This window comes from Diabrotica undecimpunctata, chromosome 4 (genome assembly GCF_040954645.1).
Source record: "Diabrotica undecimpunctata isolate CICGRU chromosome 4, icDiaUnde3, whole genome shotgun sequence".
NCBI lineage: Eukaryota > Metazoa > Arthropoda > Insecta > Coleoptera > Chrysomelidae > Diabrotica > Diabrotica undecimpunctata.
In genome coordinates, this window is record NC_092806.1 from 114149348 (window position 1) to 114166534 (window position 17187).

A 17187-nucleotide genomic window follows, 5' to 3' on the forward strand; every position below is an offset into this window, starting at 1 on the left:
TGGTTTCTCGTCTTTTACAAACTAACTTTTGCTTGTACATCTGGGTCTTTTCCTAAATAAAAAACATCTGCATATTTTGCATTTTTTTCGATGGGCCGTTTTCTTCCAATATTGATAGTTTTTACTGTGCTTAATAGTTGTTCGACTCTTTTTTACTCTTTGCCGTGTTTCTTCCATATAAAATATATAAAAAAATTTTCCTGTTTTTGTATCTTCGGAATAAAACTTCTAATTTATATTTCTCGATTATTTACATTTATGATTCGTATAGGTAACATAATTTTAATCGGTTTATCTATTAATCCTACTGTAAATTCCTTCTCAACTTCTGGTTTATATATTACTGTAACTGTTTCTTCTGTTTTTCAGTTCGATCTCGAAAGTAATTTCGTCAAATATGTAATAATACTGACATAATTATACTTTTCAAAATAATCTGTTCATCATTTTTCGCCTTTGTGCGTTTAATTTACTTAACATGTTTTCTTCTCTTGCATATAAATAAAATAATTGTAGGGAATCGTCTTTCATTGTGACAAACTTCCTTTTCAATAATTTTCCATTTACTTTAATAAAAAAAATCATTATTCAAAATTCGTTCCGCAATTTTAATCCATTCTGTAGTTACTGTATTGTCGTGCTGGAGCCGCAGGACTCTCAGCGGGTTGGGATTCAAGTACCACCCTAGCTTATCCTCTTAGCAGCCTGCTGCTCGACGTAGGTTTCAACCATTAAGGTCGAACCATATGCAGTTTGCCTACATTTCTGTCAAAAATCTACTTCTGTCACTGTATTCGTATTCGCATGCGGTGCGTAATATGCTATTGCTGTGCCTCTATTTCTGTGGCATCTCACCTGTGTCCATTGATTATTCTTTGTTCTTCGTTGTGATTGCCAATCTCCTCTGTTTCTATTACGATATATCCTCGTATTATGTCTTCCATATTCACTTATATTTCTATAATTTTTGTTCCTATATTCTTTTCTTTCTTCGAATTTATTTTTATAATATCCATATATTGCATTCTTACCTTCTTTTCTCATATCAAAATCGTATTTGTTCCTGTAATTTAACACTTTTCCTTGTGTGCTATCTTGTCGATCAATAAAAATTTGTATATTACCTCTTGGGTGGTTGAAAAGTTACATGCTTCCAAAATGAATTTAGCTTTTTCTGTGTTGACGTTGCGTTTCATTGTAGCTACTACTGCCTCTGTTGTGTATTTTTTCGCTAGTTCCAATGACATTCCTTCCGCTACGTATGCAACTTTTAGTTGTTCCGCTAATTCTTCAACTTCAGATGCATAGACCTCTGCATCTTTATGTCCTTGTCTTTTCTTCGCCAATTTAGCTATTACCGTCTTTGGACTGTCGCCTCCCAGTTCTCTCTTCAGTACCTCTGCTATTCTTGCGATTGTATCTTCTGTAGTTATAACGTTTCTGGCCTTATTGGTTAATCTTGCCTTTATTAATGTTGTCGCTGTCTCCTCGTGTCCTATCGCTATTTTCTCAAGGAGTTCTAGTGCATCTAAAAATGACTGCAGTTTACCTGCTTTTCCATCAAACTCGCGGGGTAACACCTTGCTTGCGATATTTAAAAATTCGTTTGTTGTAAGAGCCATACTTATTTCTTGCTCTGTGTCGCTATGTTCTTCCTTCTTTATAGGTTGTTGTTTCTTTGTCACAGGTAGAGAAACCGGTTTAAAATCTTTTACATTTTGAGTATATTCTTTATCCGAAATTTCCATAATGTTATTATCATTTAAAACTTTTCTATCTCCAGTGAGTCCTTGTATTTGCAATGATTCGGCCGTTTCAATGAAGGTATTTAAATTTTCTTGTCTAATTTGTACTTCTCCATGGTATATAAATTGTAATAAGTCTCTTAGTGCTTCGTAAGTCACGTTTGTCAAAATTACTATAGGATGTTGACAGGGATTTGACATAAAAATTTCTTTAAAATATGGGCTACAAACCGAAAGAACCATTTTATGCGCTTTTATGCATTTTCCTTGTGCTGAAAGCGTTACGTCTACAAAATCTTGACTCTTCCATAATGAATTTATTCCTGAACTCATATTTTCGTGAAAATTGTTCCAACATAATGAAAATTTTTCTGATGCCATGGTCAATTATCTTTAAAAGTTCTTTTAAATTCGTTTTTCTTCCTTATAAATGTAACAATAATTCTAAATATCCTAATTTATTGTAGCTAAATAGTAAAATAAAAAGTCATATCCGATTTCTTCGTCTATATTAATTGAAGAATTTGTCATTTAAGCAAATTCATGTCGTAATTTAATATTTTCCGACTTAGTCACAGTATATTTTCATGGTCAAATATAAATATTTTTAAAACTATACCTTAAGCAAATAAAATTATATGTCACATTTGTTTCATTAAAAAATAGAATTTGATATATAAACAGTTATTAGCGATAATTTAAAAATAAATTATATTCTGTACTTTTAAAAGCAATAAAAGTTGTGTACTCAACATTCTGAACTTGAATTAGTTAAATTCTTATATTCAAATACTAAGTAATAATTTCTATCTGTTAGACTGTATAATTTAAATAAGGGATAAAAAATAAAATTTACTTACATAATATATTTCATATATGGTTTTTGTTAATTCACTTTTGTCCATTTATCCATTTTTTTATTTATTGTCCATTGTCATGAGCTGGGATGCTGTCGCGGTGCTCCTGGCGGGTTTGGTCCGGAATTTGGCGGGAATTTTCTTAACTGCTGATGCATTTTCTCTTTCGAACTGGTACACTGGGTTCCATATAACATCTATATAAATTTCCATTTAAATTTCCAGTATGTAGTTGCCATTTTTATTTATTTCTTTGGATCAGAAGACTCCTTATTCAAAAGGCAGGATCGCCATGTAATAAATAATGTTTCACTTTTGGTCTCGTGTGGTATATTTATTTAAAACACTAGATACTCATGATTTGGTTTATTGGTTATCAAGTACAATACTATACCCTGGCCGCTTAAAACATGGAATCCAAGGTCGCATGATCACTCAATGCAAGCATCGACAGGCGCTCGAAACTAGACCTTATGGGAAACTGTTTACACCGTCATTATTTGTGTCATGATACTATATATTAAATGTTTTATGTATCATGATTTGTGTTTCACTTTCGCTGGCTGGTGAATTTTGTGAAAATGTTTAAAATTAATGTAAATCAATAACCTCTAAAAAACGGTATAAATATATTATAGCAACATTGTTAGTTCGTTTTTGTTGAGCGGTGTAAACGTGGGAAAAGTGGTAACATAGGAAGAGGACTATTTAAGAGTGCGTGCCATTCACATGATCATTCCATCTTTTCAGCGGCTCAACTATAGATGGTACTCAGTTGACGTTGACAATACTAACGACCGTTCTCTTGATTCTTCATTCTTAACAATAATGATAATACCCATAATCCCGTGATTTCCAGCTATTTAACACACGTGAGTTTGTTATCATAATACGTTTGTTATTTGTTAATTGATACACGTTATTTAATAATCTTCCGACTACATTGCAAATTTCACCAAGAAAACAATTACTAAATGAAGTAAAGAGATTATTAAGTAAAAAACAGAATAAACTATTAGGTATTATTGCTTTCCACATTTAAATAATGATTACAACAGTCGTTTAAGACTAAAATGCCACTCAACTTCTAACACCTTTTTTGGGACCTCAAAAAGATGCAAAAATATTTGCCGCTCCTTCCTCGGGCTTTTCTCTAAACCCCCCTCGTTGGCAGTGAAAAACGGAAAACATTGATTTACCAAGAATCTGTACGCCGTAGAAAAAAATGTTTCAAACTAGAAATGTAACAGGTTATTTTAAAGAAAAATGTGTGTTAACACTTCTGGTGTAGAATAAATAGTTCTCTCAGAAATAACGCTTGAAGCGACCGGCGATTTTGAATGTTACTTACACGAGCGAAATTAAAATTTTTAAGTAAAATTTCGACTGTAAAAACTCGATATCTTTAAATCCGAATGTCCCATCGACAAAAATCAAAGTGCATTTTAAAGGTGAAAAATGCAACTTTCGCATCCAATTTTTGCGTTTTGGCACTAATGAAGTCAGGCTCTATGAGGCTGTTAAATAAATAAAATAATCATTTTTAGTTTTCCTCCAATGTTTTAGTTAAAGGTCGGGTACCATGGACGCTAGACACTATCTGCCTACTTCTTGCTAGAGGAGGTAACATGCTTGATAGTCATATGCTGTGAACATAACTGAGAAGTATACCCAGTCAAACACATAAAAAATTAGTATTTGGTAGACATGCGTTAATAGGGCTGAAGTACTGCATAAAAAAGCAGAAACAAGCTCAGAATCATCACAAAAAGTGTTGCAGTAAACCTGAATAGAATACGTCAATGTATAAAAAGATTTGGAAACTTGGGCGAAGCACCAACTAGGTTGGACGATAAATGACGTTGTCATAGTGTGTCTTTACTTTATTTATTCCAGCGTTGTAAGATGTTATTTATGATCTGCAGTTTCAGCATGCAAAGTTTTATAGTTTGATTTTTCTTTTAGGTTTACGTCAGAATGAGATTAAAGCGAAATCCGAAAAAAAGTTGGTAACACACCAAAAAAAAGCCTTTCAAGTGTGAAATTCGTTCTAAGCAATTTAGTCGAGATGGAAATTTAAAAACGCATTTAAGGAGACACACTGGAGAAAAGCCTTACAAGTGTGAAATTTGTTCTAAGCAATTTCGTCATAATGAAACTTTAAAAAATCATTTAAGGATACACACTGGACAGAGGCCTTACCAGTGTGAAATTTGTTTTAAGCAATTTATTCAAAATGTAAATTTAAAAAGGCATTAAGTATACACACTGGAGAAAAGCCTTACAAGTGTGAAATTTGTTCTAAGCAATTTAGTCAAGATCAAAGTTTAAAAATGCATTTAAAGATACATACTGGAGAAAAGTATTACAATTGTGAAGTTTGTTCTAAGCAATTTAGTGATGGTGGATTTTTAAAAAAGCATTTAGCAAGGATACACACTGGAGAAATGCCTTGCCAATTTTGTTTTAAGCAATTTAGTGATGCTGCAACTTTAAAAAAGCATTTAATAGTACACACCGGGGAAAGGCCTTACCAGTGTGAAATTTGTTTTATGCAATTTAGTCAAGATGTAAATTTAAAAAGGCATTTAAGGATACACACTGGAGAAAAGTCTTTTAAGTGTGAAATTTGTTCTAAGCAATTTAGTCAAGATGGAAATTTAAAAACGCATTTAAAGATACACACTAGAGAAAAGCCCTACAAGTGTGAAATTTGTTCTAAGCAATTTAGTGTCGACAGAAAGTTGAAAACGCATTTAAGGATACACACTGGAGAAAAACAAATGTCAAATTTGTTCGAAGCAATTTAGTCAATATGGACATTTAAAACCGCATTTAAAGATACACACTGGAGAAAAGCCTTACAAGTGTGAAATTTGTTCTAAGCAATTTAGTGATGCTGGAATTTAAAAAAAAACATTTAAGGATACACACTGGAGAGAAGCCTTACAAGTGTGAAATTTGTCCTAAGAAATTTAGTGATGCTGAAATTTTAAAAAACCATTTAAGGATACACACTGGAGAAAAGCCTTACAAGTGTGAAGTTTGTTTTAAGCAATTTAGTCAAGATGTAAATTTAAAAAGGCATTTAAGGATACACACTGGAGAAAAGCCTTACAAGTGTGAAATTTGTTCTAAGCAATTTAATCAAGATCAAAGTTTAAAAACGCATTTTAAGATACATACTGGAGAAAAGCCTTACAAGTGTGAAGTTTGTTCTAAGCAATTTAGTCAAGATGTAAATTTAAAAAAACATTTAAGGATACACACTGGAGAAATGCCTTGCCAATTTTGTTTTAAGCAAATGCTGGAACTTAAAAAAGCATTTAAGAGGACATACGGGGGAAAAGCCTTACCAGTGTGAAATTTGTTTTAAGCACTTCAGTTAATCTTCAACTTTAAAAAATCATGTATGAATACACACTGGAGACAAGCCTTGCAAGTGCTGGAAACACATTTGAGAGTACCGCATCAAAGATATATATTTTTAAATGAAACACTCTGTATTTTATTTTAAATTTCATTGCAAGGATACAAAGTAGTAACCTGTTATACTGGACATTTAAAAACGTTTAACCAATATTACATGAATAACCATAAAAACCGATTACCAATAATTATTTGTTTCATCAAAAATTGAACTTTTACCATTATTGTATGTTAACTTGGTAATCATCATTTAAGGTTGATCTGCACCCCCAAAAGACAATCTCCAAATTCAAAAAATTTGAGAAGGTATATGTGATGACTAGAAGTATTTTGACAACTCTTAAGCAGACTTCATGTTTTCGTTTTTGAAAAAAACAAAAAACTACTTTTTTCCAAGTATAAAGCGGGAAAACCAAACATAGGATTTTGTTAATTTTTTACAGCATTAAGATATATTTATAAGAAATACTTATGAATTTTTTGAAAATTTTTGAATTTACAGTTTTGTCCCAATAGGAAAAAATAATTTGTTTCGGCTTATAATAAAGCTACCGGTAAGAACCCGAAAAAAAAATTAATAACAACATATATAAAACTGTAAAAGTGGAAAATATTTGCAATAAAACGTTAAATATTTTTCCTAAACATATGAAAAATCGCGTCAAACAAGAATTATGTCTTGAACTGCCGCTTTCAAATTGTTCTCTCATCTGAAGCAATGGTAGTATTTATCATCGATAGATAGCATTACGTTCGGCTTCGAAACGCTTCAAACGAAACGTCATACTAACAGGGTTGCCGTATCAATTACTTTGTACAACACTTTGGCAGATTATCAAAGTTTAACCTTTGTGTCTATACCCAGGTACCTGGGTATCCTTGGTAATTGTTTTATCTGAATCATTGACGATAGTATAAATATTTTTATTCGAGCTTCTAGTTATTCCTAAAATTATTTAGAACGAAGAGATTTATAATAAAAACCAAAGAAAAAAATGCATATAATATATTAAAATTACCTGTCAAAGTTTTTGCACCATTACATCCACACCCGTGGCACCCGGGTAACACTAATGTTTAGTAAATTATGAAGCTCTGTCTAGTTTTTTTTTATAATAAAAGTGATATGGAAACGTAAATAAAAGTTACATTTTAAACACATTGTCCACACTTACTTATATTTACTGAGTGTTCGTTACATAGTGGACGATAACAAATATTACATGATTTTCGTGTCTTTCTTAGCCGCTTTTTCGCTAAAGACATACAAATGTAGCAGTTTCCAAGGATTTTGAGGCGTCCAGTGGAATCTCGAAGTGGTAATGACTCTGCAGTATTACTTGAATCTGTATGTAGATGTTTTCCTAACATACACTCAATTCCTGACCTTGATGAAAAATTTCGGTATACATTTGCTACTTTAGATCTAGCAGAAATTGCAGGCATCACTAGTTTTTTCTCTAAGTCTTGTAGAAAAATTCTACGCTGACTGGTTTCAGTAGAACTCTGTGGATTATTCTCTGTATAATTATATAGGTTGCTAGGCAAGCTACGTCTAGGATATTGTAAAAGAAGGCTACTGGCCAACGCAAAGTTCTGCGTTTAGTGGAATAATGAGAAACCATTTTGTCCATATTGTCTACGCCTCCTTTAGTTGTATTATAGAACTGAATTATTTCAGGTCTATTTTTTGGGCCACTTTACATTATCGTTGTCATGCATTGTTGACAGCAAGATAACGCTTTTTTTCTTTTTGGTACATATGAACAAATAGTAACACGATCTGCACTGAATCCGTGTAATGACGATCCAGGCTCACGCTCTGGCGAAGGCAGCAATTTCTTGTGGAATATATGGTTTATTTCTTTTTCAAAGTACCAACTAATTGATACATTCCAAGACAACAGGAGACGGGCTAGTGGAAGAGTTGTGATAAATTATCCATTGTTATGTTTCGTCCCAGAATTTTTGTATCGGTAACACAAATCTTTTACCTACGCGTTCACTCTTGATTAGTTTCACGTCTAGTCGAACTTTTTTCCAGTATAAATTTGTCCAGTAAATGGATACGAATTATTGGCGTCACAAACTCACCAACCCTTGATGCCATACTTGGCAGGTTTTGCTGGCATATATTGCGTGGAAACGTGTCCTACCTCTAAAAGGAAATAACTGTTCATCCACAGTAAGAGAATCTGACGGTACATAGTTACGACGTAAATTATCATTGAGAAGATGGAATATATCTGTAATAGCTGCAGCTTTATCATTTTGCAAACGTTCTGCACGTATTTTGTCATTGTCAAACCGTAAGAATCTGCTGATGCTCAAAAGCGATTTATGCCCATACTTGCTCGGTATAAAGGATGAGGTCTGTTTGCCATAAATCTTTCGAGTGCTCTGAATTTGAATGCCGTACTCCTGCTGTAATAAGAATACATAAGTATGCATCAAATTCTTCTGTTGTGAGTGACTTCCAAACATTTCGAGGTTTGTCGGGGTTTTCAACATTAGACTTTTCACAAACGCTATTAGCTTTTCGATTGGTTTCGCGTATAATTATGTCACACATTACGTCACTGAAAACACATTTTGAATGTATCTCTAATCGAAAGAGTTTTAGTAGAACGTACTGGGCTCGTTTTTTTTACGCAAAAGGTTACGTTTCAGTGTTCGACTTGCAGTAAACGGTTTTCGTTGCCAAATCGTTTTTTATCTTTTGCAACCAGAACATCACTTTGGGAAGAACTTCTTGAAATCGTCAAAATCTTCATCACTACTATCGTCGCCGTCGGTATAGATTTCAATCTTATTGTGATATCAGTAAAAACGTCCTCTACGTCAGAAGCTTCATCTCCATCCGGTTTGCTTTGCGAAACATAGTCCTCATCTGATTCCTGGTTTTCGATATTTTTGTCTACTTCATCATCTATATCGTCTATAAATTGTTGCATGTACTTCTGTTGCTTTTAATACGTCATTCTAAAATTGATATGATCTATGTATAAAACATTGTAAAAATAAACAGTAATAACTTACCTTCTAAATTGGCTAGCACCCACTTCTCTTCTTGCCATATATTACAAGTAATTACAACATAAAACACGCATATAGTCACAAAAATATTATCAACTTAAGCACAGTTAAATAAACACTGATAGCAAACAAAAGAAAAATCCCAATTGTCTGTTATTTTCGGATGTACAAGCGAAGTTTACGAAACAATGTCGGGGGTACCTGGGTAGCACGGGTATAGACTCCCGTATCAGGTACTTGGGTATTGACATAACGGTAATAGGAATGTTATCGGTTTGAATTTTGAACTGGTCATGCTGAAACTTACAGAGTTACAGAATAGTAGATACTGCAACTTTTATTTTGAAAGTACGATATCATAAAATTTACACTCTATAAGTAATATATCTATAAAAGACCTATTTAGTTTGAAAAATCTATTTAGGCGTTTTAGTTAATTATTTTAGTATTTATAAACAATAGAGTAGTATACCTTTATATGCTGTAGTCTAATTAATTTTTAATATCTCACTATGAAGTACAAAGTGTTTATTTTGAAATTTTCATTCTTCGTTGTTCCAAAAACACCATTTTTTTAGAACTATGACAGCATACAAATTTTGATGAAATGGTTTCAGCATAACTTGCAGAACAATAATTAGTAAGTGACCCTCCTTATTCTCAAATAGTACTCCTTATTGGTATGCAAGTTATTCTGATCTATTTCGTCAAAAAATTGTGTGTCGTCTCAGAACAATCAACCGAAACCATTTTTTTTTATAGATCCACCCTATTAAAAAATGTCTGTCCGTCAAAAGTCGTGTATGTCGTTCTGCACAACAACTCATTTTTACCAAACTTTGCACAAAATTCTATAATAAAAGTTCATAGTTTTAATACAGAGCTGTATATGTATATAGAATGATTTAGAGAATACTTATTTTTGGTCATAGTTTTGCAATTTTTATATTATATACTTAATAAATATTATAATACCAAGACCTTTAGAATGGATTTTGTCCAGGGCGTCTAACAATATGGCGATCGCTATTAACATCACAAAATTCAAACCGATATTTTTAAATTACTATTGTTAATTAAAAACTTACAAATGTCTTGGAATGAGCTTGAAAGTTTTTTCTATTTCATAAAGTTCTTTGGGAAAGTTAGATATTTTAGTTTCTGTTAGATAACTAAATTTATGAAAAAAAGAAACACCTATATTGGTTGTTATTAAATTGGTCCCCCGCTCTATAAACCCAGATTATGAAAGTTTATCTTTTAATTTTCTTCAACTTTTGGAAAGAAATAATATAGGCACAATAGCCAATTAGTAATACAACTGTCTAAATATTAATTTGTCACTTCTAGAGAAATCTGTATTATTATACTCATTTTACCATTTCATAATGGTAAAATGGTAAGAAGACATAATGGAATTTGTCACAAAAGTTGATCATCCTAGCTGGTACATTGTTGCCAGTATTAGAGTCTTATACATATGGCAGTAAAATATTGCTGATTTAGGCGCACCTAGAGACAATCAAAAAGTGGTATACAACCAATTTTTGTTTGTATATATGTGGGGCTTAAAAGACTAATTTGGCACATTTCTATTAGTCGCAAAATAAAACAAACTAGCAATTTTGTAATAATACAAGTAGGTACATTAAAATTAAGTAAATAATAATGCAGTAGAATTTAACACATAGTAAAACAAAATATCCATCCATATCCAAGAAAACAATTACTAAATGAAGTAAAGAGATTATTAAATAAAAAAAGGAATAAAGTATTAGGTGTTATTACTTTCCACATTTAAATGATTACAACAGTCGTTTAAGACTAAAATATTTCCCCGGGCTTTCCTCTAAAACCCCCTCGTTGGCAGTGAAAAACGGAAAACATTGATTTACCAAGAATCTGTACACCGTAAAACAAATGTTTTAAACTAGAAATAAAACTAAGACAATTTTGAAGGAAAATGTTTGTTAGCACTTTTGGTGTAGAATAAATAGTTATCTCACAAATCACGTTTGAAGCGAACGGCGATTGTATTACACGAGCGAAATCAAATTTTTAAGTAAAATTTTGACGGTAAAAATTCGTTATCTTTTAATCTGAGTGTCCCATCGATAAAAATCAAAGTGCATTTTAAAGGTGAAAAATGCAACTTTTGCATCCAATTTTTGTATTTTACCACTAATGAAGTCAGTTTCTATAAGGCTGTGAAATAAATAAAATAATTCGAATAATATAATCGTTTTTAGTTTTCCTCCAAATGTTTTAGTTAAAGGCCGGGTCACGTGAGACGCTAGAAACTATCTGCCTTCTTCTTGCTAGAGAAGGTAACATGCTTGAGAGTTATATGCTGTGAACATAACTGGGAAATATACCCAGCCAAACACATAAAAAAATTAGTATTGGGTAGACATGTGTTAATAGGGATGAAACTATTAGGGATAAGCCCAAATAGTATAGGTCAATGTATAGAAATATGTGGAAACTTGGGCGTAGTACCAACTAGGTTGGACGATAAATGACGTTGTCATAGTGTGTGTTTACTTTATTTATTCCAGCGTTGTTAGATTTTGTTTCTGATCTACAGTTTCAGTATGCAAAGTTTTATAGTTTGATTTTTCTTTTAGGTTTACGTCAGAATGAGAAACCGAAATCAGAAAAAACGTTGGTAACACACACCGGAAAAAAGTCTTTCAAGTGTGAAATTTGTTCTAAGCAATTTAGTCAAGATGGTAATTTAAAAACGCATTTAAGGATACACACTGGAGAAAAGCCTTACAAGTGTGAAATTTGTTCTAAACAATTTAGTCGTAGTGAAACTTTGAAAAATCATTTAAGGATACACACTGGAGAAAAGCCCTACAAGTGTGAAATTTGTTCTAAGCAATTTAGTGATGCTGGAAATTTAAAAAAACATTTAAGGATACACACTGGAGAAAAGCCTTACAAGTGTGAAATTTGTTCTAAGCAATTTAGTTATGCTGTAATTTTAAAAAAACATTTAAGGATACACACTGGAGAAAAGCCTTACAAGTGTGAAATTTGTTCTAAGCAATTTCGTCATAATGAAAATTTCAAAAATCATTTAAGGATACACACTGGACAGAGGCCTTACCAGTGTGAAATTTGTTTTAAGCGATTTATTCGAAATGTAAATTTAAAAAGGCATTTAAGGATACACACTGGAGAAAAGCCTTACAAGTGTGAAATTTGTTCTAAGCAATTTAGTCAAGATCAAACTTTAAAAATACATTTAAAGATACATACTGGAGAAAAGCCTTACAATTGTGAAGTCTGTTCTAAGCAATTTAGTGATGGTGGATTTTTAAAAAAGCATTTAAGGATACACACTGGAGAAATGCCTTGCCAATTTTGTTTTAAGCAATTTAGTAATGCTTCAACTTTAAAAAAGCATTTAAGAGTACACACCGGGGAAAAGCCTTACAAGTGTGAAATTTGTTCTAAGCAATTTAGTCAAGATCAAACTTTAAAAAGGCATTTAAGGATACACACTGGAGAAAAGCCTTACAAATGTGAAATTTGTTCGAAGCAATTTAGTCAATATGGACATTTAAAAATGCATTTAAAGATACACCCCAAAAAAAATTCCTTATTAGTGTGAAATTTGTTCTAAGCAATTTAGTGATGCTGGAATTTTAAAAAACCATTTAAAAGCCTTACAAGTGTGAAGTTTGTTCGAAGCAATTTAGTCAATATGGACATTTAAAAACGCATTTAAAGATACACACTGGAGAAAAGCCTTATTAGTGTGAAATTTGTTCTAAGCAATTTAATAAAGATCAAAGTTTAAAAACGCATTTTAAGATACATACTGGAAAAAAGCCTTACAAGTGTGAAGTTTGTTCTAAGCAATTTAGTCAAGATGTAAATTTAAAAAAACATTTAAGGATACACACTGGAGAAATGCCTTGCCAATTTTGTTTTAAGCAATTTAGTGATGCTGGAACTTTAAAAAAGCATTTAAGAGGACATACGGGGAAAAGCCTTACCAGTGTGAAATTTGTTTTAAGCAATTTAGAGGCGCTGGAACTTTAAGAAAGCATTTAAGAGTACACACCGGGGAAAAGCCTTACAAGTGTGAAATTTGTTTTAAGTAATTTAGTTACCCTGGAGCTTTGAAAGGTCATGTACACACTAGAGACAAACCTTAGAACCTAGAGTTCTAAGCAATTTAGTGATGCTGTAATTTTAAAAAACATTTAAGGATACACACTGGAGAAAAGCCTTACCAGTGCGAAATTTGTTCTAAGCAATTCAGTTAATCTGGAACTTTAAAAAATCATGTATGAATACACACTGGAGACAAGCCTTGCAAGTGCTGGAAACACATTTGAGAGTACCGCATCAAAGATATATATTTTTAAATGAAACACTCTGTATTTTATTTTAAATTTCATTGCAAGGATACAAAGTAGTAACCTGTTATACTGGACATTTAAAAACGTTTAACCAATATTACATGAATAACCATAAAAACCGATTACCGATAATTATTTTGATTTGGCCATGATTGTTTCATCAAAAATTGAACTTTTACCATTATTGTATGTTAACTTGGTAATCACCATTTAAGGTTGATCTGCACCCCCCAAAAGACAATCTCCAAATTCAAAAAATTTGAGAAGTTATATGTGATGACTAGAAGTATTTTGACAACTTTTAAGCAAACTTCATGTTTTCGTTTTTGAAAAAACAAAAAAACTACTTTTTTCCAAGTATAAAGCGGGAAAACCAAACATAGGATTTTGTTAATTTTTTACAGCATTAAGATATACTTATAAGAAATACTTATGAATTTTTTGAAAATTTTTGAATTTACAGTTTTGTCCCAATAAAAAAAAATAATTTGTTTCGGCTTATAATAAAGCTACCGGTAAGAACCCGAAAAAAAATTTAATAACAACATATATAAAAGTGGAAAATATTTGCAATAAAACGTTAAATATTTTTTCCTAGACATATGAAAAATCTCTTTAGACAAGAATTATGCCTTGAACTGCCGCTTTCAAATTGTTCTCTCATCTGAAGCAATGGTAGTATTTATCATCGATAGATAGCATTACGTTCGGCTTCGAAACGCTTCAAACGAAACGTCATACTAACAGGGTTGAGTATCAATTACTTTGTACAACACTTTGGCAGATTATCAAAATTTAATAGGAATGTTATCGGTTTGAATTTTGAACTGGTCACGCTGAAACTTACAGAGTTACAGAATAGTAGATACTGCAACTTTTATTTTGAAAGTACGATATCATAAAATTTACACTCTATAAGTAATATATCTATAAAAGACCTATTTAGTTTGAAAAATCTATTTAGGCGTTTTTAGTTAATTATTTTAGTATTTATAAACAATAGAGTAGTATACCTTTATATGCTGTAGTCTAATTAATTTTTAATATCTCACTATGAAGTACAAAGTGTTATTTTGAAATTTTCATTCTTCGTTGTTCCAAAAACACCATTTTTTAGAACTAGACAGCATACAAATTTTTGATGAAATGGTTTCAGCATGACTTGCAGAACAATAATTAGTAAGTGATCCTCCTTATTCTCAAATAGTACTCCTTATTGGTATGCAAGTTATTCTGAATCTATTTCAGCAAAAAATTGTGTGTCGTCTCAGAACAATCAACTGGAATCGTTTTTTTTTTATAGATCCACCCTATTAAAAAATGTCTGTCCGTCAAAAGTCGTGTATGTCGTTCTGTACAACAACTCATTTTTACCAAACTTTGCACAAAATTCTATAATAATAGTTCATAGTTTAATACAGAGCTGTATATGTATACAGGATGATTTGGAGAATACTTTATTTTTGGTCATAGTTTTGCAATTTTTATATTACATACTTAATAAATATAATACCAAGACCTTTAGAATGGATTTTGTCCAGGGCGTCTAACAATATGGCGATCGCTATAACATCACAAAATTCAAACCGATATTTTTAAATTACTATTGTTAATTAAAAACTTACAAATGTTATATTTATTACGTTTTTGTAGTGTAACTGATGTCACTAATATTTACAATAAATTTTCTTGGAATGAGCTTGAAAGTTTTTTTTATTTCATAAAGTTCTTTGGGAAAGTTATATATTTTAGTTTCTGGTAGATAACTAATGTTCTTAGAGATAGGAATTTTTTTTGGACTGCCCTGTTTAATGTCTTAGTACTTAATTGTTATAACGGTTAACTAGAACTAATAAAATTTAAAAAGTGATTCTCACTTGCTATGGTTTTTTAAATTTATGAAAAAAAGAAACACCTATATTGATTGTTATTAAATTGGTCCCCGCTCTATAAAACCCAGATTATGAAAGTTTATCTTTTAATTTTCTTCAACTTTCGGAAAGAAATAATATAGGCACAATAGCCAATTATAGTGTATTTTTATGTATGAGAGAGTAATAAAACAATAAATTATGTATGCAAATCCCTAAACTGTTGATACGGGTGACTCAATATAAAACAGATATTTGTCAACAAGTTTACAGAAGTATATAGGAAAACAATTTTAAATTGAGTATGACCACCAGGTATAAAGGTTGGAGCAGAATAGAATACAATAGTTGTGAGGTTTACTAATCCCTAAATAAGGTTGCCAGTGTCGGAGTGATGGAGGTTAACAGGTACTAATGAATTTGCAAGAAATGTAAGATGTTTATTTTATTGGTTATATATAACCAATAAAAGTTTAATAAGTACCTACCTATTTGCAAAATAAAGTTTAATTCTTTAGATAAAATAAAACGTTTTATTTTATCTGAAATGAGTGCATTCCACGAAGTAAGGGTTTCAACAATCAAACATTTAATTCTTTAATTCCAGGAATCTACGACAGTAATTGACTAGATAATTACCTTCTAAACTTATTCCACAGAAAATGTGATAGTGGGTTTTTCCATTTTGTATATAGGAAGGTCCAAGTGGCGTATTCAAAATTTTTAACAGTTCACTAAAAGTAGGTACTTCAGTTGCAAGGTGCAGTTTATTGTGTATACTAGTGTTATGGAAAATTTGGAAGTGCCGTGTAAACGCCGAAAAATTGGTCCTCTAACAGTTAATGAAAAAACATTAATATTTATTTGTTTTAAATCATTTACAGACAAACGTTTATGTGAAAGTGTTGATGAGACCGTTGAGTTAGTTAGCAGTACACTTGGTGTTGGGAAATCTACGATTTACAGAGTTATTAAAGAAGAGAAATGTATTAGTTTTCAAATGCCACGTAATGCTCCAGGGAAACCAAAATTTCAAATAGAATATCATTTTAAAGAAGGACTTCGACGGAAAGTGCATGAATTCTTCTTTAGACAAGAATTTCCAACGTCATATGGAGAAGACATTTTCTAAGAACCATAAAGGAAATGAGAAACCAAAAAAGAAAAATATTTTATCTTGATGAAACATGGATCAACGAGGGTCATACACCAAATAAATTTTGGCAGGATGAAACTGTTACAAGTCAAAGGCACGCTTTTGTAAATAACTTATCTACTGGTTTAAACCCACCATCAGGAAAGGGACGCAGGCTGATAATAGTACACATTGGCAGTTCAGACGGTTTTGTTGAAGGTGGTTTATTAACTTTTGAATCAACTCGTACCGGTGACTACCATGAAGACATGAACGCTGATGTCTTTCAAGAATGGTTCGAACAAATGATAGATCTTCTTCCTAAGAACTGTGTAATAGTAATGGATAATGCAAGTTATCACTCCAGACTTATAGAAGGACTGCCCACAACCAAGTGGTTAAAAAAAGACTTGCAGAATTGGCTGAGTTCAAAAAATATTACGTACCATCCCGGATCTATAAGAAAGGAACTTTATTCGTTGCGTGCCCTTCATAAAGAAAAATTTAAAAAATACGAAATTGATGAAATTGCCAAAAATCGTGGAATGACAGTACTTAGATCCCCACCATATCATTGTGAATTAAACCCGATTGAACTGGTATGGGCACAGATAAAGAGTGAAGTTTCAAGAAAAAATACCACTTTCAAAATTCATGATGTTAAACAGTTGTTTTTGGAGGCCGTAAATAATGTAAAACCGGAAAACTGGGAAAAGGCAGTAAATCACACTATTA

At 31.8% G+C, this 17187-nt stretch overlaps 1 protein-coding gene across 3 annotated transcripts in view; it reads left to right on the plus strand.

The window, feature by feature from the left end:
- The window catches only part of LOC140439867 (uncharacterized), a 75503-nt gene that overhangs the window by 31352 nt on the left and 26964 nt on the right, over window positions 1-17187 (plus strand). Inside the window, exon 2 of one of the 3 annotated variants that reach the window (XM_072530030.1) lies at window positions 11695-15511. The exons of the other annotated variants lie outside the window; for them this stretch is intronic. Within the exon in view, the coding sequence (XP_072386131.1) occupies window positions 11695-12689 (995 nt within the window). The 3' untranslated portion in view covers window positions 12690-15511. Of the gene's footprint in view, window positions 1-11694; window positions 15512-17187 lie in introns of those variants that run through there. 3 annotated transcript variants of the gene reach the window in all.